Source organism: Helianthus annuus, chromosome 3 (assembly GCF_002127325.2).
Source record: "Helianthus annuus cultivar XRQ/B chromosome 3, HanXRQr2.0-SUNRISE, whole genome shotgun sequence".
Classification (NCBI taxonomy): Eukaryota; Viridiplantae; Streptophyta; class Magnoliopsida; order Asterales; family Asteraceae; genus Helianthus; species Helianthus annuus.
The window spans coordinates 91091205-91117915 of record NC_035435.2 but is presented as its reverse complement, the minus strand read 5'-3'; the positions used below and the strand labels follow the sequence as shown (position 1 = coordinate 91117915).

The following is a 26711-nucleotide window of genomic DNA, read 5'->3' as shown; positions in this document are numbered from 1 at the left end:
GAATTACATAAGATTACGATACTTATTCCTTTATATTATGGACTTGTTGGTTTAAATGGTGTTTGTGAAAAGTTTGGATGAAAACCCAAAAGCAGAAACAAAACTAGGCAAGATGGGCCCACAAGGAATAATCCATACTTCAAATGGTCATATCTTGGGCAAAAGAAATAAGATCTATCACCTAATTAACTTTTATTCGCGTTAATCAACTTGTTTGTTTACTCATCATTCTTTGTCTACTGATTTTAGAGATGTTTGCTACTAAGTTTAAATAAATTATAATTTGGTTTGACTTTTCAGTTTAATTTTTTGTATGATTTTAGTAAAGCTCTTATTTCAAAATTGGGATGTATATCATTGCATGTTATTATTGATCCTAGAGTTTGTTTGTGTGGGTTGAATTGCTCATTCAATAACGGGTAAAAGACTAACGAAATTTTGGGTTGATTAAATGTGTGAGGTAATTACCGGAAGGATTTGAATAAACGCATTTGGAAACTAGTTAGGGTTTACTTCATAATTGATCTTGTATGGGTTTTCAACCCCAAGTCATTAAGAAACCTTAAACCATAAGGGATTGGTAAGGTAAACTTGCTACTTAAAGTTAGATTTTTCATGTGTGTCTATAGCGTGTTTTTCTGAGTTTTTAAGATTAACTTGGTTGGACTATTATCTTTTTAGCACTTCAAACAGTTGTTCTTTATAAAGTCATTCTGGTTTGTAATTCCGGTAAAGAAGATTCGACACCTAGGTGGTTCTGGCTATCACAAAACTCATGCAAGTTGACATGTGCATTTGTTGTTTCGAGCATGCCAAGTGTATAATTGGACGGCAAGTGTGATTGTGATAACATGAAAACAATTGCGGGCCATTAATGTTTTACTAATTTGAAAGTTCTTTCAAATAAATGTGGGAATGGTGGTTCTGTTTTATAAGTATATATGAGAAAACTTTAAGATGGTTATAAAGAAATGTTAAGGTCTTTTGCTATAAGCTCAACAACATAAATAGACTGATCATTTAGCACATAAAATATTCATATACATAAGATATAATTTAATAATAAACTTGTCTTTAATTTCAAGTTGATGTAATTTGTTTTGGGTCGCTATATCCGTCTTAGAGATAGTTGTCCTTGTGTTTTATGAAAGTTTGGGGAAGGTTCAAATGAAAACCACTAATTATTGTGAAAACTCGAAAACTAACTAAAAAAGCAAAAAAAACATACCAAATTTTTTTTTTTTATAATAATTTTCGCAGGTTTTTTTATATAAAAAAATTTTCAAAAAAAAAAAAATTTTTTTTTGTAGTGCACATGTGTATTATAACACATGTGTACTACAATTTTTTTTTTTTTTGAAAAAAACTTTTTTTCATATATAAAAACCAGCGATTTTTATAAAAAAAATAAAAAAAAATTATTTTCGAGTTTTCACAATAAAAGTGGTTTCATTTGAACCATCCCCATGAAAGTTTATCCTTCAAAAAATAAATAAATAAATAAACTTGTCTTTAACGAGTTTGATAAAATTAGTCACAAGCCAAATTTTTGTTTCTCTAGATATGGGATATTATATATAGGTGAGGGTTTAATTAAAAACCATTAATTAAAGTGAAAACTTGAAAACTAATTAAAAAAGTCTAAAAAACATGTAATTTTTTTTTTTTTACAAATTTTCATTACTTTTTGGGTTATTGGATTTTATCACCAATGACTATTAGATATTTGCCGCTGCCACCCCCAACTATCACTTTGACATCCGTCACTCCCAACTTAACACTTAGTGTGTTTTGTTACCACGTCGTTAACTGATCACCAACTTTTAATCTTAGTACTATACTTTTGGGGATGTCATAGGGATCTTAGGAAGGTTTTAGGGATCTTAGGACACCCAAAAAGTATAGTAACAAGATCAAAAGTTAGTGATTAGTTAAATGCGTGGTGACAGAACACACACTAAGTGTTAAGTTGGGGGTGACAGACGTCAAAGTGATAGTGAGGGTGGCGACGGCCAATAGCCAATAGTTAGAGCTGATAAAATCTAATAACCCTTACTTTTTATATATAAAAAAAAACTTGTATTGCAAAAGTGCATTATACGTGTACTGCATATGTGCACTACAAATGTTTTTTTGAAAAAAAGTTTATATATATATATATATATATATATATAGGTGATGGTTCAAATGAAAAGCACTTTTATTGTAAAAACTCGAAAACCAACTAAAAAAAGCCTAAAAAACACACAAAATTTTTTTTTTCAATTTTTTTTTATAAAAATCGCTAGTTTTTATATATAAAAAAAACTTTTTAAAAAAAAAAATTTTGTGTAGTGCACATGTGTAATAATACACATGTGTAGTACACATACATATGTGCAGTATTACACATGTGCAGTACACAAAAATTTTTTTTTTTTTGAAAGTTTTTTTTTATATTAAAAAACCTGCGAAATTTTGATTGCAAAAAAAATTAAAAAAAAAAATTTGTATGTTTTTTTGGCATTTTTTTAATTAGTTTTCGAGTTTTCACAATAACTAGTGGTTTTCATTTGAACCTTTCCCTATATATATATATATATATATATATATATATATATATATAGGGGAGGGTTCATTGGGGAACAACAAAAAAGTGGGGAACTGGGGAACAGGGGTATTTTTGTCCAAGTATAATCTACAATGTATTCTCCAAAATCTCTCCGCTCCATTTCCTCTTGACTGCTCCTTCTCCGGCGTCGTCTTCAACTACAACCGTCGTCAATTCTCACCACCACCACCACCCCCATCGCTCATCGATTCTCACACTATGTAGCAATTGAGCTGGAAGATCAGCATCCATGGCGGCTTCTGCAGATCGCATAAACTTCATCTATCTCGCCAAACTCGTTGAACGCCACGACAGTTAGCATATTCTATTACCTTTATCTCATTATAGATCCGTTGTTTACATGTTAATTTCGTTATTTTATCTTTCAATTTCATGATATGATCCGTAATTGATGTATATGTGTGATGTAATCGTAGTTTCACACATTGATATCACCTAGGGTTACAAAACTGTTAGCCAATCGTTCAAAATTTGGGGAAATAGTGACTAGAGGAGGTGTTGTGGTTAGATTTAGGGTTTGTAGGTTATACGTACTGTATACTTTTTGTTTTTGAAATTGAGGTTGAATTTGTGTTTGTTTTAGTGTATGAACACACACACACACACACACAGAACCTGATCTTCAGAAGAGATCAAAGTATCTGATTCTGATGCAGAAGGGAGCTTGACTGAGGATAAAGCTAATATAGAAGATAAATTGACAAGTAGGTTTTATTGGTGTTTTCATTTATTTATGTTGATAAACTCTAATGAACAATCATTCTAATAATTGGTCCAAATGAGAAGAGAACCGTCTAAGTAAAGAGCATAGTGATTTGTAGATCATGTAAACATGTAGGAATTGAAATTTTGATATTATCTTTCTAAGTATCTAGGCCCAGTATACCAGTTCTTCAGTTACTTAAAAGATATTGTAAATTTTTTATTCCAAAGTGCATAATTTAGCAGCCACTTGCTAATTGGAGTAGTGAGGAATGCTTAAATCCTAGGCGATTTTTGTAGCTTTTATTCGAGTAGAAAACTCTATATCTAACTACAATCCAGCTGCGAAATGAAGTTATTAATCTAAGAAAGTATATAAAAAGGATCACATAAAAATTACATCCATGATTAAGTAACTAGTTGTCCCCGATCAATCTTAGTTTCCTTTGTACGTATCGAATTCTCTGACTGGGACTATGTCCTTTTTCATCTTTATATATCAAAACAAAAATATGGATCTTCATGAAGTTAAGGCCTTAACTGAGACTATCTTTGATAGTTAAGCAATGCCCTTATCGAATTATCTGGTTGGGCCTATGTCCTTTTCCATCTTTATATATCAAAACAAAAATATGGATCTTCATATGGTCCAAGTTAATGCCTTAACTTAGAATATCTTCATAGTTAACTTGACCAATGCCTGGCTCGAAATGGGAAATATCAGATAGTATACTACTGAAGTAATCTTTAAACCTGCCTTATAGTGTCTTACAAAGATATGCATTACGCATACAGTCCAGTCATATGTTTTCAACAAACTGAGTTAGAAACCGGAATCTGATTAAAAAATCTATACATACTAGGTGTGTGTGTGTGTGTGATAGTTTTAAGCCATAACCAGCAACTTCAACTTCAGTTGAAGGATTTTTTAAATCGCTTGGCGTCGGTTGAAGGCGATTCAATTATTCTGTTTTAAAACTAGGATCGGTTTGGTTTCCAGATATTAACCAATTACCTTACCTGAAAATGACTATTAACAAATGGACTCAAAAACAAATAGAAAAAACCCACCATGTGAGGATACTTAGCTTGGGTACTCCTAAACACGTTTGTTTTTGGCGTGCTTAGGAAACTCTTAAGACAAAAATTGTAGCGATGAACTGAAGATGGGATGGATGGAAGCTTAGGCAAGAAGCGAATCAGCGAATTATGCCGATTGTAAGTTCTAACGTTTTTTTTTTCTTGAATCTAGAGTTTAATGTAATACTCTGCTTTAATTTCTCAGATTACATTGCAGATTCAGGAGAAAGTTTGGACTCATGGTCGGAAACATGTTTGAGGTTGGAAGCAGATGTAGGGTTGAGTTTTATTGTGAAAATGTACACATATTGTGGTTAAATCTTGATCTTTTTATTCTTGTTCCTGCATTTTTTTATTTTGTTATTATAAAGACCCAAAAAATCCATTTTTTAGTGTTTGTATAAACAGATTATGATCATCACTCTCCATTTTTAGTGTTTGTATAAACTGACAAAAAAATATATTTTTTGTAATTTTTTAATCTTTTTTGTAACTGTTTTTAAGCATTTCTTTTATTTGTTTAGTTTTTGAATCTTTTTCATTAAAAAGGTCTGTACGTGTATTTATATTATTCTTGTTCCTGCATTTTTTTATTTTTTTATTATAAAGACCCAAAAATCCATCTTTTTAGTGTTTGTATAAACAGATTATGATCATCACTCTCCATTTTTAGTGTTTGTATAAACTGACAAAAAAATATATTTTTGAATTTTTTTTGAAAAACTTCTACACGCATTTATATGCAAAAAGATCCGAAAATTTTAATTTTTTAACATGTTAAAAATATTTTTATGATATATTTCACCTGTTAAATAAATGATTCTCGGTTTTTAACATTTTTTTTTTTTGTGTTCCCCACTGAACCCAACCCTCGTTCACTATTTTAAAAATTATTTTTTTTTATTTATTTGAAGTTTTTGCATATAGATATATGTTGAAGCCATTCTAATAAAAAAAATCATTTATGTAAAAAAATTGTTATCTTTTTAAAGTGTTTTTAAGTATGTTTTTATTTTTTAGTTTTTTGATTTTTTTTTATTAAAAATACATGCACATGGATTTATATGCAAAAGATCTGAAAATAAAAAAAAAACAATTTAAAATGTTAAATTAAATTTTCAATAATATAGTTAACATGTAAAATGAATGGTTTCTTGGTTCCCTATATTTTTTGTGTTCTCCGTTGAACCCAAACCTCGTTCACTATTTAAAAAAAATAATCAAAATTTTGCCATATAAAGATGTGTTTGGTCAAATAATTTTCATTCGAGTTTAGATGATCAACGTAAACGCTCATTTAACATGTTAAATTTATTTATTTTAATATTTTAAGCCCGCGTAAACTCCACACAAAACTTTATTTTAGTATTTTATACTCTAATCTAAAATTTAATTTATAATTTGGTCAAATAAAGTTAAATCGAACCTTGTAGATCAAGGCAAACTCTCATTTAACGTGTTAAAGTTTATTGTACAAAACTTATTTTAACATGCTTGGTCAAATAAGGTCGTATCAAGTTTAGTTGATCAATGCAAAGTTTTCTTTAACATGTTAAATTAACTTATTTCAATATTTTGAGCCCGCATAAACTCCATACATAACTTTATTTTAGTTTTTTAAACTCTTATCCAAAATTTAATATATAATTTGGTCAAATAAATTTAAATCGAACCTAGTAGAACAAGTCAACCTTTCATCATGTTAAAGTTTATTGTAAAAAATTATTTTAATATTTTTGGTCAAATAAAGTCAAATCAATTTTAGTTGATTAATGCAAGCATTTTTTAACATGTTAAATTAATTTATTTTAGTATTTTGAGCCCGCATAGACTATACACAAAACTTTATTTAAGTATTTTGAACTCTAGGCCGAAATTCAATATATAATTTGGTTAAATAAAGTTGAATCGCACCTAATTGTACAAAAATTATATTAACATGTTTGGTCAAATAAATTCCAATCGAGTTTAATTGATCAATGTAAACGCTCATTTAACATGTTAAATTTATTTATTTTAATATTTTAAGCCCGCATAAACTCCACACAAAACTTTATTTTAGTATTTTATACTCTAATCTAAAATTTAGTATTTAATTTGGTCAAATAAAGTTAAATCAAACCTATTAGATCAAGGCAAACTCTCATTTAACATGATAAAGTTTATTGTACAAAACTTATTTTAACATGTTTAGTCAAATAAAGTCTAATCAAGTTTAGTTGATCAATGCAAACTTTTTTTTAACATGTTAAATTAATTTATTTTAATATTTTGAGCCCGCATAAACTACAAACAAAACTTTATTTTAATATTTTGGACTCTACGAGGAAATTCAATATATAATTTGGTTAAATAAAGTTGAATCGCACCTAATTGATCAACGCAAACTCTCATCTAACATGTTAAAATTTATTGTACAAAAATTATTTTAACATGTTTGGTCAAATAAATTCCAATCGAGTTTAGTTGATCAATGTAAACGCTCATTTAACATGTTAAATTTATTTATTTTTAATATTTTAAGCCCGCATAAACTCCACACAAAACTTTATTTTAGTATTTTATACTCTAATCTAAAATTTAGTATTTAATTTGGTCAAATAAAGTTAAATCGAACCTAGTAGATCAAGGCAAACTCTCATTTAACATGATAAAGTTTATTATACAAAACTTATTTTAACATGTTTAGTCAAATAAAGTCGAATCAAGTTTAGTTGATCAATGCTAACTTTTTTTTTAACATGTTAAATTAATTTATTTTAATATTTTGAGCCCGCATAAACTACACACAAAACTTTATTTTACTATTTTGTACTCTACGCCGAAATTCAATATATAATTTGGTTAAAAAAAGTTGAGTCGCACCTAGTTGATCAATTTAAACTCTCATTTAACATGTTAAAGTTTATCGTACAAAACTTATCTTAAAATGTTTGGTCAAATAAATTCGAATCGAGTTTAGTTGATCAACGTAAACGCTCATTTAACATGTTACATTTATTTATTTTAATATTTTAAGCCCGCATAAACTCCACAAAAAACTTTATTTTAGTATCTTATACTCTAATCTAATATTTAATTTATAATTTGGTCAAATAAAGTTAAATCGAACCTTGTAAATCAAGGCAAACTCTTATTTAACGTGTTAAAGTTTACTGTACAAAACTTATTTTAACATGTTTGGTCAAATAAAGTCGTATCAAGTTTAGTTGATCAATGCAAACATTTCTTTAACATGTTAAATTAATTTATTTCAATATTTTGAGCCCGCATAAACTCCATACATAACTTTATTTTAGTTTTTTAAACTCTTATCCAAAATTTAATATATAATTTGGTCAAATAAAATAAATTTAAATCGAACCTAGTAGAACAAGTCAAACTTTCATCATGTTAAAGTTTATTGTATAAAATTTATTTTAATATATTTGGTCAAATAAAGTCAAATCAATTTTAGTTGATCAATGCAAACATTTTTTTAACATGTTAAATTAATTTATTTTAGTATTTGAGCCCGCATAGACTACACACAAAACTTTATTTAAGTATTTTGAACTCTAGGCCGAAATTCAATATATAATTTGGTTAAATAAAGTTGAATCGCTCCTAATTGATCAACGCAAACTCTCATTTAACATGTTAAAGTTTATTGTACAAAAATTATTTTAACATGGTCAAATAAATTTCAATCGAGTTTAGTTGATCAATGTAAATGCTCATTTAACATGTTAAATTTATTTATTTTAATATTTTAAGCCCGCATAAACTCCACACAAAACTTTATTTTAGTATTATATACTCTAATCCAAAATTTAATATATTTGGTCAAATAAAATTAAATCGAACCGAGTTGATAAGGGCAAACTCTCATTTAACATGATAAAGTTTATTATACAAAACTTAGTTTAACATGTTTAGTCAAGTAAAGTCGAATCAAGTTTAGTTGATCAATGCAAACTTTTCTTTAACATGTTAAATTAATTTATTTTAATATTTTGAGCCCGCATAAACTACACTTAAAACTTTATTTTAATATTTTGGACTCTACGCCGAAATTCAATATATAATTTGGTTAAAAAATTTTGAATCGTACCTAGTTGATCAATTTAAACTCTCATTTCACATGTTAAAGTTTATCGTACAAAACTTATCTTAAAATATTTGGTCAAATAAATTCGAATCGAGTTTAGTTGATCAATGTAAATGCTCATTTAACATGTTAAATTTATTTATTTTAATATTTTTAGCCAGCAAAAACTCTACACAAAACTTTTTTTTTAGTATTTTAAACTCTAATCAAAAAGTTTAATTTATAATTAGGTCAAATAAAGTTATATCGAACCTTGTAGATCAAGGTAAGCTCTCATTTAACGTGTTAAAGTTTATTGTACAAAACTTATTTTAACATGTTTGGTCAAATAAAGTCATGTCAAGTTTAGTAAATCAATGCAAACTTTTCTTTAACATGTTAAATTAATTTATTTTAATATTTTGAGCCCGCATAAACTCCATACAAAACTTTATTTTAGTATTTTAAACTGTTATCCAAAATTTAATATATAATTTGGTAAAATAAATTTAAATCGAACCTAGTAGAACAAGTCAACCTTTCATCATGTTAAAGTTTATTGTACAAATAAAGTCAAATCAAGTTTAGCTGATTAATGCAAACATTTTTTTAACATGTTAAATTAATTTGTTTTAGTATTTTGAGCCCGCATAGACTACACGCAAAACTTTATTTAAGTATTTTGAACTCTAGGCCGAAATTCAATATATAATTTGGTTAAATAAAGTTGAATCGCACCTAATGGATCAACGCAAACTCTCATTTAACATGTTAAAGTTTATTGTACAAAAATTATTTTAACATGTTTGGTCAAATAAATTCCAATCGAGTTTAGTTGATCAATGTAAACGCTCATTTAACATGTTAAATTTATTTATTTTAATATTTTAAGCCCGCATAAACTCCACACAAAACTTTATTTTAGTATTTTATACTCTAATCCAAAATTAAATATATTTGGTCAAATAAAGTTAAATCGACCCGAGTAGATCAAGGCAAACTCTCATTTAACATGATAAAGTTTATTGTACAAACTTATTTTAACATGTTTGGTCAAATAAAGTCGAATCAAGTTTAGCTGATTAATGCAAACTTTTTTTTAACATGTTAAATTAATTTATTTTAATATTTTGAGCTCGCATAAAGTACACACAAAACTTTACTTTAATATTATAAAGTTGAATCGCACCTAGTTGATCAATTTAAACTCTCATTTAACATGTTAAAGTTTATCGTACAAAACTTATCTTAAATTGTTTGGTCACATAAATTCGAATCGAGTTTAGTTGATCAATGTAAACGCTCATTTAACATGTTAGATTTATTTATTTTAATATTTTTAGCCAGCATAAACTCTACACAAAACTTTATTTTAGTATTTTAAACTCTAATCCAAAATTTAATTTATAATTTGGTCAAATAAAGTTAAATCGAACCTTGTAGATCAAGGCAAACTCTCATTTAACGTGTTAAAGTTTATTGTACAAAACTTATTTTAACATGTTTGGTCAAATAAAGTCGTATCAAGTTAAGTTGATCAATGCAAACTTTTCTTTAACATGTTAAATTAAATTATTTTAATATTTTGTGCCCGCATAAACTCCATACAAAACTTTATTTTAGTATTTTAAACTCTTATCCAAAATTTAATATATAATTTGGTCATATAAATTTAAATCGAACCTAGTAGAACAAGTCAACCTTTCATCATGTTAAAGTTTATTATACAAAACTTATTTTAATATGTTTGTTCAAATAAAGTCAAATCAAGTTTAGCTGATCAATGCAAACGTTTTTTTTACATGTTAAATCAATTTATTTTATTATTTTGAGCCCGCATAGACTACACACAAAACTTTATTTCAGTATTTCGGACTCTAGGCCGAAATTCAATATATAATTTGGTTAAATAAAGTTGAATCACACCTAGTTGATCAACGCAAACTCTCATTTAACATGTTAAATTTTATCGTACAAAAATTATTTTAACATGTTTAGTCAAATAATTTTCAATCGAGTTTAGTTGATCAACGTAAACGCTCATTTAACATGTTAAATTTATTTATTTTAATATTTTAAGCCCGCATAAACTCCACACAAAACTTTAACTAAATATTTTGAATTTTAATCCGCAATGTAATATATAATTTGGCAAATTAAAGTTGAATAGTTGATCAATGCAATATACATAACCAAAAACGTGACAAAAGCAAATCACCAAAATAAACATTGTGAAATTATATAGTTTCTTTGAATATTCAAAACTTGTAAAACATGATATATGGCATGTAAAACATGTATTACTTAAGAATCCATGTCTCTTATATGAATTTACGATTCTCCTGGTTTATTTTACATGTAAAACTATTAGAAACTAAGATCATCGACAACATGTATAACTAAAGCATCCACATGTCTGAATTGTGTCTCTTTCAAAGCATGTTTTTACTCATTTTTGCAATCTTTTGTTGTCCTCTGCTGCGGCTCTTGAGACGTCTTCTGCGTTTAAACGGGCTAAGGTCCATGGGCTGATCTTCACGACTGTGGAATTCTTTTTCTTGATGGGGTCATCAAGTGTCTTTTTCCCTAGTGAGCTAACTGAACTGGTCTCAGGTGGGACCACATCATACTGTAAACAAAATACATACATAATTAACAAACAGAACTCGATACAGTGAAAAGGGAAGTTTATGCTTTGACCCTTATTGAAAATGACATGATCTTCAACGAACAGACGTGGAGGAGTACACCACGCGCCTTGGCGGAAAGTATTGAAAGAACTGACACTGCTGAAACCCGTGAGCGAGATAGCTGGCGACGTTTGAGGACTTTGTGGGCCCCCAAATCCTTGTTGCTCCTGCTCCCTTAATGCTCTGATATAATCTATGTGCTAATTCCCTGTTACCATAAATGTTAAAACCACAAAACAAGATATAAGCTTGACGCTCAAATGGTTCCAACATTAGTGTGTCATTTCAACCCATTTGCTTATAAATGGGTTGATTTGGGTTGTGTTTTATCATGAATCTTCAAAACAGGTCCAATAAGAGAACGAAAAAGGGAACAAGTCAAATAGCGCTCAAATATTACTTTTTAAAGCATACAAATTTGTAATAATGTTGTTTTTGTTATAACCCCAACCTGTTTCCACCTGAACCCGTTTCGGCCCGCCTATCTTGACACGTGTAATAGAAAGAAACAAGATCACATAAAAGGTATATATTAATTAAGATCACCTTCTTTATGAGAAGAAGGTGAAAGAAGAAGAGCTGGATAAGCGGTAGCGTTGCAATCATCGCCAAAATCGTGCATACTGCCTGTCAGATTTTGACTAGTCTTAGTCAAAGGTTATCAATTTTGAATTCAAAAAGAGTTGCGTCGAACGTTAAATTCAAATCAGATGCTAACCACAACTGCAACATAAGGAGCTAATTTGAAATTGCTTCCTAACTTTGAAGCTATTTCAGATTTGTATCTCTTGTGGTCGATGGCGCAACTTATCAATACAACAATCCCGGTTGACCATTGTAGTATAAGCTTCATTTCTCAAAGTCAAACATCAGAAAACCTGTGTTAGATGTTGAAATTTTAACTAAATGTCAGTACAACAATATATCTTACAGGTTAGACCATACTACGAGAAGAGCAGAGACCATAAGTGTGAAGAACTTCTTATAGTTTTTCTTCCCAACACAGTTATTGAGCCACTACAAGAAGTCAAATAAGTATTCACATTATTTCAACGATATACCCTGCAATGATGATCAAATCGATCGACACATTTGTCACATACTCTGCAGTGCTTGCTGTACTTGAAAACCTACAAGAAAGCCAAACCTAATGTTCAATTGTTATGATTTATTTTCTGACTTGACTTTACAGGTCAAAGTTTTGACCTCTGAATATCAAAATAGGACTAGCCTGCTTGTAACATCAAGCATTATATGACAAATTTATTTGTACTAATTCAATTAATTTCAAATTTCCAAGACATCACATCAAGTTTGAAGTCAGAAAACGATAGTTGACCTCAAAAGTCAAACGCACCTCAACCTCGCACAAACTGCAGTAAAACATGCCATCTTCACTTGTTTGGTGTTGAGAAGACTCCTCTTCTGAACTCGAACAATGATACGTGAGAGCACGAGGAATCAGACACAAAACAACCATTAAACAAGACGGTGACAACGTGGCTTTTACGGCTTTAGACCTCTCATCATTTGCGTCTTTAGTTAGCGATTCTCCACCATGGTTTGACCCTTCTTTTCTAGAATTTGTTTGGCTGTTGGGGGTTTTACAATACTTTCTGGACTTGAAAACCCCTGCATCTGCTGGATCAGCACCAGCACACCAAATATACAAGCCAAATGCACATGTAATCTGGTAAGAAGATAAACAAGTGACTCGAGTTTTATATATAGTATTACGATCTATTACACTAACTATTGAACACGTATAAAACATGTGACATGACAAATGTAGAACAAGCATTAAAACATGTGACATGATGCAGTCCGTGATCACATACCTATAGGTCTATATATAGTATTACGATCATGTGAGAATCAGTAAATATAAACAAAATTATGAAGCACTTTAACCAACAAGTAGCCAAGAACAATTAATTAAAGTTTAATTGCTAAACCTGTTCATTAAGGCAATTTATCAAACACTTGGCAGGCGTATGCACATGATGCGAAATTACCTCAAACTCAAATCATCTCAAACAATTAGACCTAAACACAACACAAAATCAAGACCTAAAATTCATTTGACAAAATTTAACATGTTAAAAAAAAGTTTTTACATAAGACAAAGTAAGATATAGAATCCGCATCACTAAAACTCATTTTGACAAAATTTAACATGTTAAAAAAGTTTTAACATAAAACAAATTGGCAATTCACGTAAAACAACTATGAATGCTTATTAACTAGAAAACTCAATGGATATTCAATCAGAATTATGATGAATTCGTTATAAACTACAAAATCCAGATAAGGTAATTTCAAATCAATATTAAAACTAAAACGAGCAAGATCAATTGTAGAATGAACCTCACCGATTCACAGGCGACATTCACAAAGAGCATAATCCTTCGTTGTGTAATTTTTATGGCTATACAGATCGTGATTTCTGTGGTGCAGATCAGGTTTTAAATACAGCATGTGTATTTGAACAGAAAACGTGAAGGACGGACGACGGCGAGAGGTGGTGGCGGCGGCGGTGGGGAAGGCAGATGGGAAAGGGACGATGGAGGAGATGTGAATGACCTAATTGAAACTTTTCAAAATGACAATAATGCCCCTCCGCGTTTTTTAGACTTAAAAAATTTGATCTATAATCTCAGCCCTTGATTAACTTAATCCAAGGGTGTTCCCCTGTTCCCCACTTTTTTGGTGTTCCTCAATGAACCCCACACTATATATATATATATATATATATATATATATATATATATAGGAACAGGATCAGGAGAGAACGCCTCAAAGTATGAGAATGGTGAGAACAATTCTCAGCCACAAGATCCTAGTGGTTTGTGGCTGAGATTGATGCAGTGGCATTTTTGTAAATATTAGGGGCCTTGGAACTATGATGCGTGTTAGTGTGTATATGTTTTAGGTATATATTTTAAGCCCTTTTACACTTTTTAGCCAAGTTTTAAATTTATAAAAAACGATATTTACTAACACTAAACACACATATGGGCAAGTGCACCCATCGTGGACGTAGTATAGTGTTGGTAAGACACCGAGGTCGTCCAAGGACACAAGAGCTTTTAGTACCGGTTTATCCTCAACGTCTAATCAAATCAAAATGTTAGAAAAAAGATTTTTAAACTAAGAAAATAAAACTAACTAAAATGCTGAAAAATAAAATAAAATAAAAAACAGATAGACAAGATGAATCACTTGGATCCGACTCGTGTGTAGTGTAACCTTTGATTATTTTCGCACTTTTGCACTTGTTGAAGAGATTATCTTAGTTATTGTAGTAGGCCCCTCTTTTGAAGGCGACGTTACCCTCAACCCAGTTGTTTGAGTCAGCAAGGATACAATCCTAAAGGGTCGGATTATTGAAAGATAATTAATTAAGTTATTAATGCATAATGTGGTAGGCCCCTCTTTTGAAGGCGACGTTACCCTCGGCTAAGTAGTCTGAGTCAGCAGGGATACAGTCCTAAGTAGCCGGGTTAAAGTTTTAATAGTAGTTTAACATATGAGGGGATCAAAGAGTTTGGACACCCACCATCCAATACCTTTGGGTATTGAAGGAGGTCCTACTAAATTTGACCCAGATCCTTTGCAGGATCTATACACTGAACAAGGGAAAGACTCTTATCAAACCGTTCCCTTAACCCCCGACCAGGTAGCCAACATACGTCCATATAGACCGTGGAGATATGAATGGTGAAAATCTTTTATTTTATATAGACAGTAAAATAATGCCAAGACACCACGGACAAACGATAAGGAAGAATCACCTTCAACATAAGAAACTAGTAATTAAAGTCATTAATACAAAACCAATTAAAAAGTGCAAAAGATTAAAAATAAAAAGTATTACACTAAACACTTGTCTTCACCAAATGATGTAAGAGACTTAGGCAAACATGGCCTTTGATTGTCAAGAACTCTTACGATCAATCTTGGATCCCGAGACGACTCACACACTCTATGATGGACAATGGATGATGGTGGTGGATGACGGTGTTGTGATGGTGGTGGGTGGTGGGTGAAGTGTGAGAGATGTGGTGTGCCAAGGGATGAGTTGCAAGAGCTCCAAACACTTCTGTTTATAGGCTGAACAGAAGCTCGGACACGGCCCCGTGTCCGCTGGGCACGGCCCCGTGTCCATCTGACACTCTCTCTCTTCATTAATTGTAATTCGCAATTACAATAAATGCGCCTGCAGGAAATTGACCACGCCCCCGTGTCCGCTGGGCACGGCCCCGTGGTGGGCAGTAGAAGCTTCTACAGGTTTGTCTTTTGTGCCAAGGCTGACCATGACCCCGTGTTCGCTGGGCATGCCCCGTGTTGAGCTGGACACGCCCCGTGTTGAGCTGGACATGCCCCGTGTTGTGCTGGGCACAGCCCCATGCTCAGCTGGGCACAGCCCCATGCTCAGCTTTCTTCTTGTTTTTGCTTTGGGAGATGCTGTCGAGGAGTCGGGCATGCCACATTTCTTCTTTTTATTTGTATTTATGTTGGTTTTGGATGTATATTTGTTCCTTTTGTCCGTTTAAGCTCATTTGACCCTGTAAATTCAAAAGGAAGACAAAAACACACTTTTTCCAACATTAGTACTAAAAAGGGTTACTTTTATTCCTTATTTGATGTAATTTATATGTTGCATTTTACACACATCAAATACCCCCACACTTGAATCTTTTCTTGTACTCAAGCAAAACTCTTTATTATGTGGCTTACACACCCAAACGGAATGGGTAGAAGAGAAGTTTTGGGCTTATCTTGAGTGTCGGGAATCCAAGATCTTTATTGGGTTTTATTTTTATATTATTTACAATCCTATTCGTTATGATTTATTTAGAACGTTTCATAAGAGGAATTACTTATATGGGCATAACATGCCTTTTTAAAATTTTATTTATATACAAGTTCACATACCTCACGGGAGATCACTCAACACTCGGCCGAAGGTGTATTTTTAGTGAATCACTCGAGAGCGGCATGGAACTTACTTCTACCATATGCTTGCCAAGCAATCAATCCTCCTCCTTTTTAACTATAAACCTTTGTAAATATCAAGAGGACTTGGGAAAGGGTTAGGCTTGGGTTAAAGGTAGGTGGTTGGGTTAGTGGTTAGTAGAAAAGGGCGAAAGGCGTAAAAAGCGTCAGTTTTCGTAAAACATTTTGTTTTTGTGACTTTTTATTTTAATGAAGCATTTATTTAAACAAGCATTCTTTTGATGAGCTTTGTTTTTTTCTAACTTCATTTTTTCTCTTTTCTTTTCTTCTCTCTCTTTTTTTTTTATGAAAGAAGTCACAAGAAAACCGAGCTTTGTTACTAAAATAAAGGGTTTAAAATGAAAAGGGTGGTGGATAAAAGGGTGTTTGTTTTGGGTTAAGAAATGAAAAGGTTTAGGCTCAAAGGGGTTAACTAGGGGGATTTTGGGTAGGTGGTAAAAAAAAGAAAAATAATGGTGTTGACAGAAAAAGGGTTAGTCCTAATGCCTCTATCATTTACTTACTCGGGTTCAAGTTGGTAAGGATCGGGAATGTATCGTCATGGCAAGTTCTAGAGTCGTAAGAAACCAAGCGGCTATTCACAAAAGAAACGAAAAATGAGCATTTAGTTTAAAGATGTTTATTTGTATGCTCAATAAGGCTCAAAACTCACTTTTTGTGGGAATGGGTTTTTATGTGATCAAGTATATATAATCAAATTTTAACTAGATTTGTTATGCCGTTTCATAATTTCCTTTTGTTAGTTCTTTTTATCATGACGCTATCGGTTGTAAATTTGTAAAAATATAACCTTTTTAGAATTTTGAAATTCCCAACTTAAACCTAGACAAGTAAAAAAAATGAAAAATTTTTGAAAAAATTTGGGGTGATTAGCGGTTCCAATAGAGTTTTGTGTAAGTCTTGTAATTAGGACTTGCAAGATTCAAGGTTTTAGCATCTCCCCACACTTAAATTACACGTTGTCCTCAATGTGTCCCAAAAATAAGTTTTTCGGTTGATTAAAATGTGAAAAAAGTGGGCTAAAAACAAGATTTTATGTTACTGGGTAGCTGAACACGGGATGGTGTTGGCTGAGCACGGCCCTGTGTCCAGGTTCCTGAACTGCGCTTTTCTACAGATTTTTAGGCACGGGGGCGTGTTGGGTTGAGCACGACCCCGTGCTGAACTTGCTGTAATGAAGCAAAATTGTTGAGAGGCTCTGTTTTTGTGCATGGGGTGTTGGTTCAAGCTTCCCTTAGTATCCTTCACCATCCCGAGTGTGTTTTATTCCTGCAAATTAAAACTAATCTAGAAAGCATAAAAGTTAAACTAATCTAAAACTAAGGATAGTTCCGCGGAATGCCTCCGTGGTGCGCCACGTTTATAAGGGTCCTTGGCTAGACCCTCCTTATCGGGTGGTTCTGGCTCATCTTCATTTAGGGGGTCATTATTGCCAAAAGGATATTTCATTGAGCGCTCAAGATCTATGCTTCTTTTGAATGCCCCTAATTGAAGAGGTAGATTGTTGAACTTCCGGTTTTTCAAAGCTTCATGAGTTTTTACAAAAGTTCGTCCCAACACTAGAGGAGCGTCATCGAGGATGACAAAGTCGGTTGGGATTACCATTTGATTTGTTTGAACCAAGACATCCTCCACTACACCGATTGATTTTATTACTTTCCGATCGGATAGAAAAATGGGTATTTGAAGTGGAGAAAAATCACTAATACTTAATTTTTCGAAAATGTAGTTAGGCATTATGTTAACACAAAGATCTTTATTGTTGGGATCTGGGGGCCATCATGATTGTGTTTGTTTGCATAAAACGAATAAGTGCAGCGGAAATGAGTAGCAAACTTTGTAAACATAATCGAAGGAAAATATAGATTGATAAACAATTGCTATTTCATTGAGTCAAAAGATTTACAATAGAAAGCAAATGATTACAGCAAGCTTACAATCTGAACTCCCCCTCAGCCTGATACACCAGAGTTGGTTGCACAAGATGAAAGGATGAATTGAGGAGAAGAACTCACTCAAAACGATCAAGTATAACAGTACAGAATACTGTCATATTTATAGGCAAACCAAACTACTGATCTACCTCAGCTGACGTCACCATGATAGTGACATCTAACGACCTAACAAACTACAAATACTGTTCTATACAAACTACTGACATGCAACATCTGATAAATAATAAAATGTAAAGCTAAGGAAAACTACTGCTTCACGTTCCACTGTTGTAGCCTTAGCACAGATGTTGAGTCTTCAGTGCTTTCTTCAAAGGTGATCAGTCTTTGGGAGGGCAGTGCTTGAGTCTTCAGCAGTACTTAGGAAACAGCAGTAGATAGAGCAGCAGAGTTTGTCTTCAGCAGTTGTTAAGTAATCATCAGAGTTTGGTTTGTCAGTTGTTGTAGTTGAGCAGCACTTTAAGATCCATCAGCTGTTAGATAACCACTGTCAAGGGGAGAGCATAGGATAAACTGCTGCTTATTGATGGTCCACTGATGAGATCCGGTTTTGGCTTTACATTATCTGTTCCTCTGTTAGGGTTCAATCCCAACAATCTCCCCCTGGAACAGATAATGCCAAAACCCTTCCTTATTCAGGACCTTTATTACTCATCAAGAGTGCCTTAGCTTGTTTCTTAAATTCAGCTTCAAATTCTTTGGCACTCTAGTCATCTTCATCCCTGCACAGTGAGAGCTCAAGGAGATCCTGCAAATCTTTAACACTAAGGCCTAGTGCTTCTTTCCTTGATATATGCTTCACCTCACCATTGGCTCTGACCAGGGTCAATACGTGGGTCTTTTGATCAGACATCCACTTTAGTATTTTAAAGCCTAATGGGTTTCTTGGGAGAGATTTATCTTCTGATGAGTTGAGGGATAATGGCCTTGAAAACATCTGCAGACTTTCAGACATTCTTTTGAAAGCTTCTTCAATGACTTTGTCTGCTGCAGCTATATCTTCTGCAGTTTCTTGTTCAATAAGTTCTTGTCTTTCAACTTCTGTCTTGTCTTTTGCAGTGTTCGGTGATGCAGGCTTGTTTAACACCTTCACAAAAAGGTTTTGAAGCTTTGATGAGCTATCTTCTTTCAGACCCATTTTCATGATGACGTCTTTGAAGTACTCTGCTTCTTTTTCTTTAGCCTCTTCCTCAGTCAGCTGTTTTCCTTCCTTTTGGTCTGACACAAAAGTAGGTTTGTATGCTGTTTTTAGCATTGTTGTGAGGCTTTCAATTTGTTGTTCCAGTTTCACCATCTGTTCTCTCTTCTTCCTTTTCTTCAGCCTCTCATAGGCTTCATCAGTTTGCTGCCTAGACCATTTTGATATGGCTTCAGCAGTGTCCACCTTAGCATCCACTAGCTCCTTTTTCTTTCCTTTATATTCAGCAGTGAGATCAGCAATAAGCTTTTTGTATTTACTCCAGTTTGGAGCATTTTTCTTCTTTGAAGGATCATTCTTGATTTTTTGGATCCTTTCAGCCTCATGCTTTAAAGCTACTAAAGGCCATTCTTTAAACTGGGATTCTTCAGCAGGGTAGAACTTTTCTTTCATGATGAAGGCTAGAAGTTGTTCTCTCAATTTCTTCTTTTGATCAGCCTTTTCTTTGTCTAGCTCTTGTGCATATTCTTCCATTTGCTTAACCTTTGCAAGGTAGAACTCCAGTCTATTAGCAATGCCTTCTTCGCTTAGCCTTTCTTTTTCACTGTCAACCTTAGCTTTAACTTTAGCTTGCCTAGCCTTTATCTTGAGATAATCAGTTATATCTTCTGGAGTTATATAGCCTATTAGTGAGGAGAATTTTCTTTTTGATGGATCTGTTTCTGTATAAAACTGCCTCATTTCATTTTTAATGGCTTCAAGCTCCAGTGGATACTTTTCAGCATTCGGATCATGTATCCCTTCATCGGCAGTGATCGGCTTTCTTTTTCTGCTAAAGAGCTTTGGTTGAGATATAGGAAAGGATAGAGCAGTGGTGGATGGTTGACTAACAACTGTTGAAACAACTGGTGTCTCAACTACTGTTGTCATTACAACTGCTGATGTGTCAGCAGATGTCTTCTACTTTTGAGCAGGGGATGGAGGATGTGATGGTGGTGGTGACTCATCATCAGGAATGAAAACCCTTCTCCTTTTTAATGGAGGGGAGGCTGGTGATGTATTGGGTGGATCAGTGGTTTGTGATTGTGACTGACTGACAGTAGTTGAAACAACTGGTGTTTCAACCACTGTTGTCATTACAACAAATGTTGTAACATCTGTTGTCTTCTGCTTCATGGCAGGAGGCAGTGGTGGTATGATTTTAGAAGATGGTTTTTATGTTTTGGACACAGGTGGTGGTGAGACAACAGTTTTTGTAACTACTGTTTTGGTTGTGGTGATTTGTGGTAGTGTGGTGTGTGTTGAAGGTGTGTGTGTTGATGGGATGGCAGTTGTTTGGCTACTGACAGTAGTTTTAGTAACTGCTGTTGTATCAGCTGTTGAAGTTTTTGAGGTTTTGGGTTTTTCTGGTTCAATATATATCCCATCTTCTATACCTTTCTTTTTTAGCTTGGTTTTCTCCCCCTTTTTGGCATTATCTGCCAGGGGTGTATCCATGAAGAAAATGGTAGATGGACCTTTCTCACTCTGAGCAGTCTTTTGTATGCTAGCTTTTATAGCCTTGATGTCTGCTTGAGTGTCTTTGAACCGAGATTCCACCATGTTGGTCAGCATTTGTACTTGATTAGCATGCTTTTTAGCAGCCATTTGTTGCTGTTGTTCAAGCATGGGCTGGAAGATATTCCAAAGCTCATTTGCAGCAAAAGCTTGTGGAGCAGGTGCTTGAGCAGGAGGAACAGTTGATTGGGCTTTTTGAGCTTCTAACAGCTGCTGCACCATATCTTTTATTTCGGCAACAGAAGATTCTAGATTTTCAACTCTGGCCGTCAATTCATTGTATTTTGAATCATCACCTGAATTAACAGGATCATCTGAATCCCCACCAGCAGTGGTTGTATCAATGTGTGACTTAGGAGCTGTAGCCCAAAAGTCATCCATTGATGCCCCTTTTTCTTGGTACTGGGGACTTCTTTCTTCAGCACTCGATAATCCTTTGATGTTACCAGCAGTTAAAGATAACTCACTGGTGGTTACCGATGTTGCCATGGAAGAAATTGCCTTCAAGGGAGTCTTAGTTATGTAACAACTGACAACTGAAGATCTGTTGATCCATCAGTTGTAGTTGCTGCTCCACTTGAACTACCACCGAGAGTTACTTGTAACTCAGGGGGTGTAACCTCCTCAGCTGTTGCTGGGTTAGCAGAGGCATGAACATCAGACCCAGTCACTTGTGGAGGTATGCTCTCAGTAATAGGTGACAGAGAGGAACTGGTTTGTGTCTGTGCCATATCAACTGCATGCAACAGGGGTATTATTGATTGTGGTAATATGATTGGTGAGGGTATGGGTGTTGAAAGAGACATGTCCTTGGGATCAGGACTGTGGAAGATGGATCCGAGTGGATACAGAGCTTCATAATGTGGTGTCCCTGTGCTTACAACCTGATCCTTTTGTGAGGATGCAGGAGGAGTTTTAGGCTGGGGTTGAGATCTTTCTTCCATCTGCTGTGAGGAAGTAACATCAGTGGTTTTTTGTGACTTTTGTGTTGTCACTGGCATTGACTCTGGGATCTCATCTTCCAGAGTTGCCTTTGGTGTGGGTTGGTGGGTTTTCTGGATGTTTTTCTTTTGGTCTTTTTGGTGGCAGGTGTTGGTTTCAAAGCAGTGGGTTTGCTACTTTGATCACCTGGAGCAGTGGGCTCAGCAGTGGTTGCTTGAGGATCAGTAGCAGTTTCTAAGACCTGCTCAGCCTCCTTTGTTTTTAATTTTATTGGTGCCATCATTCTTGAAAATGTTTCAATTGTTAAACAGTTTATTTTGAATGAGACACCTTGTTTGGGCAATTCTGCATCTTTCTCAACAATTTTTTGTTCAAAATAGTAGCTTAGAAATCTTGGAAAGAGCAGAAATGCTTTATTATCAACGTTCTTTACCAAATCATCAAATATTTCCTGGGAGTAGTTATAGTTTTTATCATTTAAAATTGCATACCCCAGGCTTTGGATTTTTGTTGGTATCTCATTAAAAGACGTTGTTTTATTAGAAACACACATGAGCAGTGTGTGGAATAAAAATCTGGGTGCAGAAGGGAAGTAACCCTTTTGTAGGGTATCCCTATTTGGTTGTTCTGCATAGCCCCTGTTCATGAAATCCTTTACCAACTCGTATTTTGTAAATGAGGTTTTTCCATTTAAATCATCGAGTTTAAAGGTTTCAGAGATGGATTTTGGTGAGATGTTTTACCTTCTTACCCTGTATCGCGGAGTTGATGGCGGCGATGATATCTCCTTGTTTTTCAAGGGTGGCATTTTTCCAAAACTCTCTCTGGGTATGAAGGTAAATAGGAGCGTCTGCTGTTATCAAAGTTTTGTACTTTGATGCAGAAAGGATGTCAAGGATGGAGTCGAAAGTGTGGTTATCGGTAGGTTTTGTGAGTATACCTACATAGTTGTGTGGAGCTTTGTAGCGAATCTCCGGTGTTTCAGCGGCCATTTGAGTGGCATCTGCTGTTGTGGAGGAAGATGATGGTTTTGATTTTGATTTCGATTTTGGTTTCATCATTTTGGATGAAAAAGATCGAAGAAGTTTTTGGAGTTATGAGAGGGAAACTGCTATGAGAAGAGAACTTTTGGAAATCAATTCGACAGTATAACCCTGTTTGGATTTAATCAGGGTTTTATTTAGGGAAAAAGTGATTGCTGATGTGGCAGCGGTTATTTTTGATCTGAAGGCTAAAAACTGACCACGTGTCAAACATCTGATGGAATGGTAAATAATGGAGGACAGTTGTTTTGACAACTACTGATGGATCAAGTATCAGTAGTTACAACGGTAATAATATGAAACAGTGGATGTAACAAAGATTTTAAACATCAGTGTTTTGGAGAACAGAGGTTGACACTTTAGCAGTGGACAGACTTTAGTGAGCAGATGTTAAGGCACAACAGCACTTTAGAAACAACAATGGTAGAAGATAAATTGGTTCAAACAACTGATAGTGCAGCAGTATCTCAACTTTTGACAAACAATGTTAGCATCTGCTTGTTCAGATGTAGAAAATGATTTGTTCTTATAGAACCACAATCTCTTGTCTATCATCTGTTGAGTACCAGAAATGCTATTCTTAACAACATACATTTTAGATGTATAATATCAAGATTAAATTGTCAGCAGTTATCTTCAGAAACTTTGTTTAAGGTTTTGCCATCTGTCTATTTTCTAGACAGTGGTTTAGCATTCCAGATGATGAAGACATTTCTACATGAGCTGCTCATTTTGTGTCTAATCACATGAACTAGATCATGAGTATCTCAGTAGTCTAAATCAATTTGCAATCAATTTATGATCTGTGCAAATCAAACTTGAGCTTAACATGACCTTGATATGTGTGTCATTTCCTTTTGACCAGATTTAAGGATAGCAATTTCACAAAAAAATAAGGAAATTTCATCCTGATCAGAGATGAACTCTTACTATCAAAAATGAGTAAAAGTACAGAATATATCTTATAAAAATGAAATATATCTGCCTTTATTTAGAGAAAGACACCTTAAGAAAAATTAAAGGAAGTTTTGAAAATAATCAAAAGGATCTGACGATTTTCCAGTAAATTCATGATCATATTATTCTCAAGTTATTTTGACCATTGTTTTGGGGTCATTTACTTGTCAATTGATTGAAAATTTCTTTTAAGCATAATCACTGGAGATGCCATTTTTACCAGAACAATTTCTGCATTGATGAATGCACACAGTTGCGTGATGATGACCACTGATGATCTAACTTTTAAATCTCAAAAGTGTTTTATGCTTATACTCTTTTGCTTTTGATTTCAAAAGTTTTTGAGATAGCTACACTTTGAGATTTGTTCATTTTTCTTTTCCCTTTTTACCCTTCTTATTCATATGTTCAGAAATGCTCACTAGGAGATCATATTTTGAACATACTTTGTCCATAATCACTTTGAAGCAATATTTTGAGAGATCTGACCATTATTTGATCATGCTTAGATCTCACATTTACCTATGATTAGGACAGTTTTGACACCTTATTTTCTCAATGTGTTTTGGACAAAGTTGATTTGGTCCTTTTAAAGGATACTCAACTTGCCTTTGAGCACATGAGAGATTTTGCCTAAAGTTTTATTTCCCTCTTTTCTATGTCAGCAGTATTCTAGTGTTTTTGGATGAACACAAGTTCTGCTGAACTGAGGTACATACTTTAGTGTTTATTGAAAACATCACAAATATCAAAACAACAATTGAAATCAATTTTGAAAACATCGAACAATCCCATAATTTATCAGATATTTTACGGATCTGAAAACTGTGAGTGACATATGCATGAAAACACTTGTTGTGTGAGATTTGTGTGTCATATGACATCTTGGTTGATTTACAGAGTTTTTGAATAACCATTTTGACCATGATTCACTCGGTACTCTGTTTTTCAACTGAATACAACCAATCCTTTAGTATCAATATCTTTTGAGCTGAACTGTTATGTCAAATTGATTGTTAGATCGAATTTGACTGTCCAAGCTCTGATACCAATTGTTGGGATCTGGGGGCCATCATGATTGTGTTTGTTTACATAAAACGAATAAGTGCAGCGGAAATGAGTAGCAAACTTTGTAAACATAATCGAAGGAAAATACAGATTGATAAACAATTGCTATTTCATTGAGTCAAAAGATTTACGATAGAAAGCAAATGATTACAGCAAGCTTACAATCTAAACTCCCCCTCAGCCTGATACACCAGAGTTGGTTGCACAAGATGAAAGGATGAATTGAGGAGAAGAACTCACTCAAAACGATCAAGTATAACAGTACAGAATACTGTCATATTTATAGGCAAACCAAACTACTGATCTACCTCAGCTGACGTCATCATGATAGTGACATCTAACGACCTAACAAACTACAAATACTGTTCTATACAAACTACTGACATGCAACATCTGATAAATAATAAAATATAAAGCAAAGGAAAACTACTGCTTCACGTTCCACTGTTGTAGCCTTAGCACAGATGTTGAGTCTTCAGTGCTTTCTTCAAAGGTGATCAGTCTTTGGGAGGGCAGTGCTTGAGTCTTCAGCAGTACTTAGGAAATAGCAGTAGATAGAGCAGCAGAGTTTGTCTTCAGCAGTTGTTAAGTAATCATCAGAGTTTGGTTTGTCAGTTGTTGTAGTTGAGCAGCACTTTAAGATCCATCAGCTGTTAGATAACCACTGTCAAGGGGAGAGCATAGGATAAACTACTGCTTATTGATGGTCCACTGATGAGATCCGGTTTTGGCTTTACATTATCTGTTCCTCTGTTAGGGTTCAATCCCAACATTTATCAATGGTGATATTACTAATAAAGGAATTTTGAAAGAAACATGGAACCGGTGTAATGTTAATTTCAAAAGGGTCTTCTTTTATTAGCGAAGTTTGATCATTAGTTAACTTAACACTTACCATTTCTTCAATTTTAGTGTTAGTGTTTAACTCTTTTAAAAACTTAGCATGAGTGGGTACTAAACAATGATTTTCGAAAGAAGTTGACAAGAGATTAATTTCTTCAACATTAGACTCTTCTTGAATTTCAACGCTATCGGCCTCACCTTTTTCGTTGTTTAGCTCATGTGTCGGTTTTTCACTTATTTGTTCTTCCATTTTTAACTCTTCAACTATCGTTTCCTTATTTAATTCTTCTCTTGCGCGGGACTACTCTTCCCTTGCGCGAGATTCTTTTATGCAACGTTCGATAGTTTTAATGTGTTCTAATATCCTATCGGTCACTTCGGTGATAGAGAAAGGATCGGGATCCTCAAAGCTTGAATCCGGTTGTTCGATCCTTGGTTCCTCATAGTACTAATATGAAGTAGATGGTTCATACCATTACCCTTCATTGTAAGTATATGATGGATAAGGGTCGTAATTTTGTTCTTCATAGTACTCATATGAGGTGGGTTTTTCACGCCATGGTTCCTCATAATAAGTGTATGAAGGTGGTGGTTCATATCTTGACTCCTCAAAGTATGAGTATGAGGGAGAAGGTTCATACTTTTGGTCTTCATAGGATGTATATGAAGTCGATGGCTCGTACCTGGGCTCCTCATAATAGTTGTAGGAAGTGGATGGTTGAAATAAGTTACAATATTGTACCGGGTGCGGGTTTCCACAATTAGTGCAATAGTCTCTCATATAATCATCCTCCTCATAGATATAGTTGTAACCTCCTGAGTATTGATCCATAGGGATCACTCAACAGACCACAACTGAGTCTCGGGACCAGAAAACAGAAAATAAAGATGGAAACAGAGGCTGGACACGGCCCCATGTTCAGTGGACACAGCCCCGTGTTCAGGGTCTGTATCTGGGCGTTTTAATAAAAGTTACTGGTCTCGTTGAGCACGGGGGCGTGTTCAGTGGACACGACCCCGTGTTCATACTCTGTATCTGA

At 33.7% G+C, this 26711-nt stretch overlaps 1 protein-coding gene across 2 annotated transcripts; it reads right to left on the bottom strand.

Annotated features, from left to right (window-relative positions):
• Positions 1-10744: 10744 nt before the first annotated feature.
• On the bottom strand, positions 10745-13732 carry LOC110929413 (probable protein S-acyltransferase 22). Of its 2 annotated transcripts, XM_022172564.2 has the most exons (7): positions 12510-12964; positions 12214-12282; positions 12098-12169; positions 11871-11999; positions 11699-11779; positions 11179-11352; positions 10745-11091 (listed from the first exon to the last, which is right to left on the bottom strand). In XM_022172564.2, exons 1-7 carry the CDS (start codon positions 12951-12953, stop codon positions 10912-10914), a joined length of 1149 nt encoding a protein of 382 aa, XP_022028256.2. In that variant the 5' UTR covers positions 12954-12964; the 3' UTR covers positions 10745-10911. The 2 variants fall into 2 exon arrangements, with proteins under 2 accessions (XP_022028256.2, XP_035843364.1); XM_035987471.1 differs by lacking the exons at positions 10745-11091; positions 12098-12169 and adding an exon at positions 13525-13732 and having other exon boundaries at positions 11271-11360; positions 12510-12842.
• Positions 13733-26711: the final 12979 nt, after the last annotated feature.

Excerpts from the sequence above, each read along its gene's own strand:
- LOC110929413 (XM_022172564.2), bottom strand. The coding sequence starts at position 12,953 with ATGCTTGTTCTACATTTGTCATGTCACATGTTTTATACGTGTTCAATA. Across the intron at positions 12,170-12,213 it reads GATTTGATCATCATTGCAGG|TGGCTCAATAACTGTGTTGG; the intron begins GTATATCGTTGA and ends GACTTCTTGTAG. Across the intron at positions 12,000-12,097 it reads TGGTCTCTGCTCTTCTCGTA|CTTATACTACAATGGTCAAC; the intron begins GTATGGTCTAAC and ends TGAGAAATGAAG.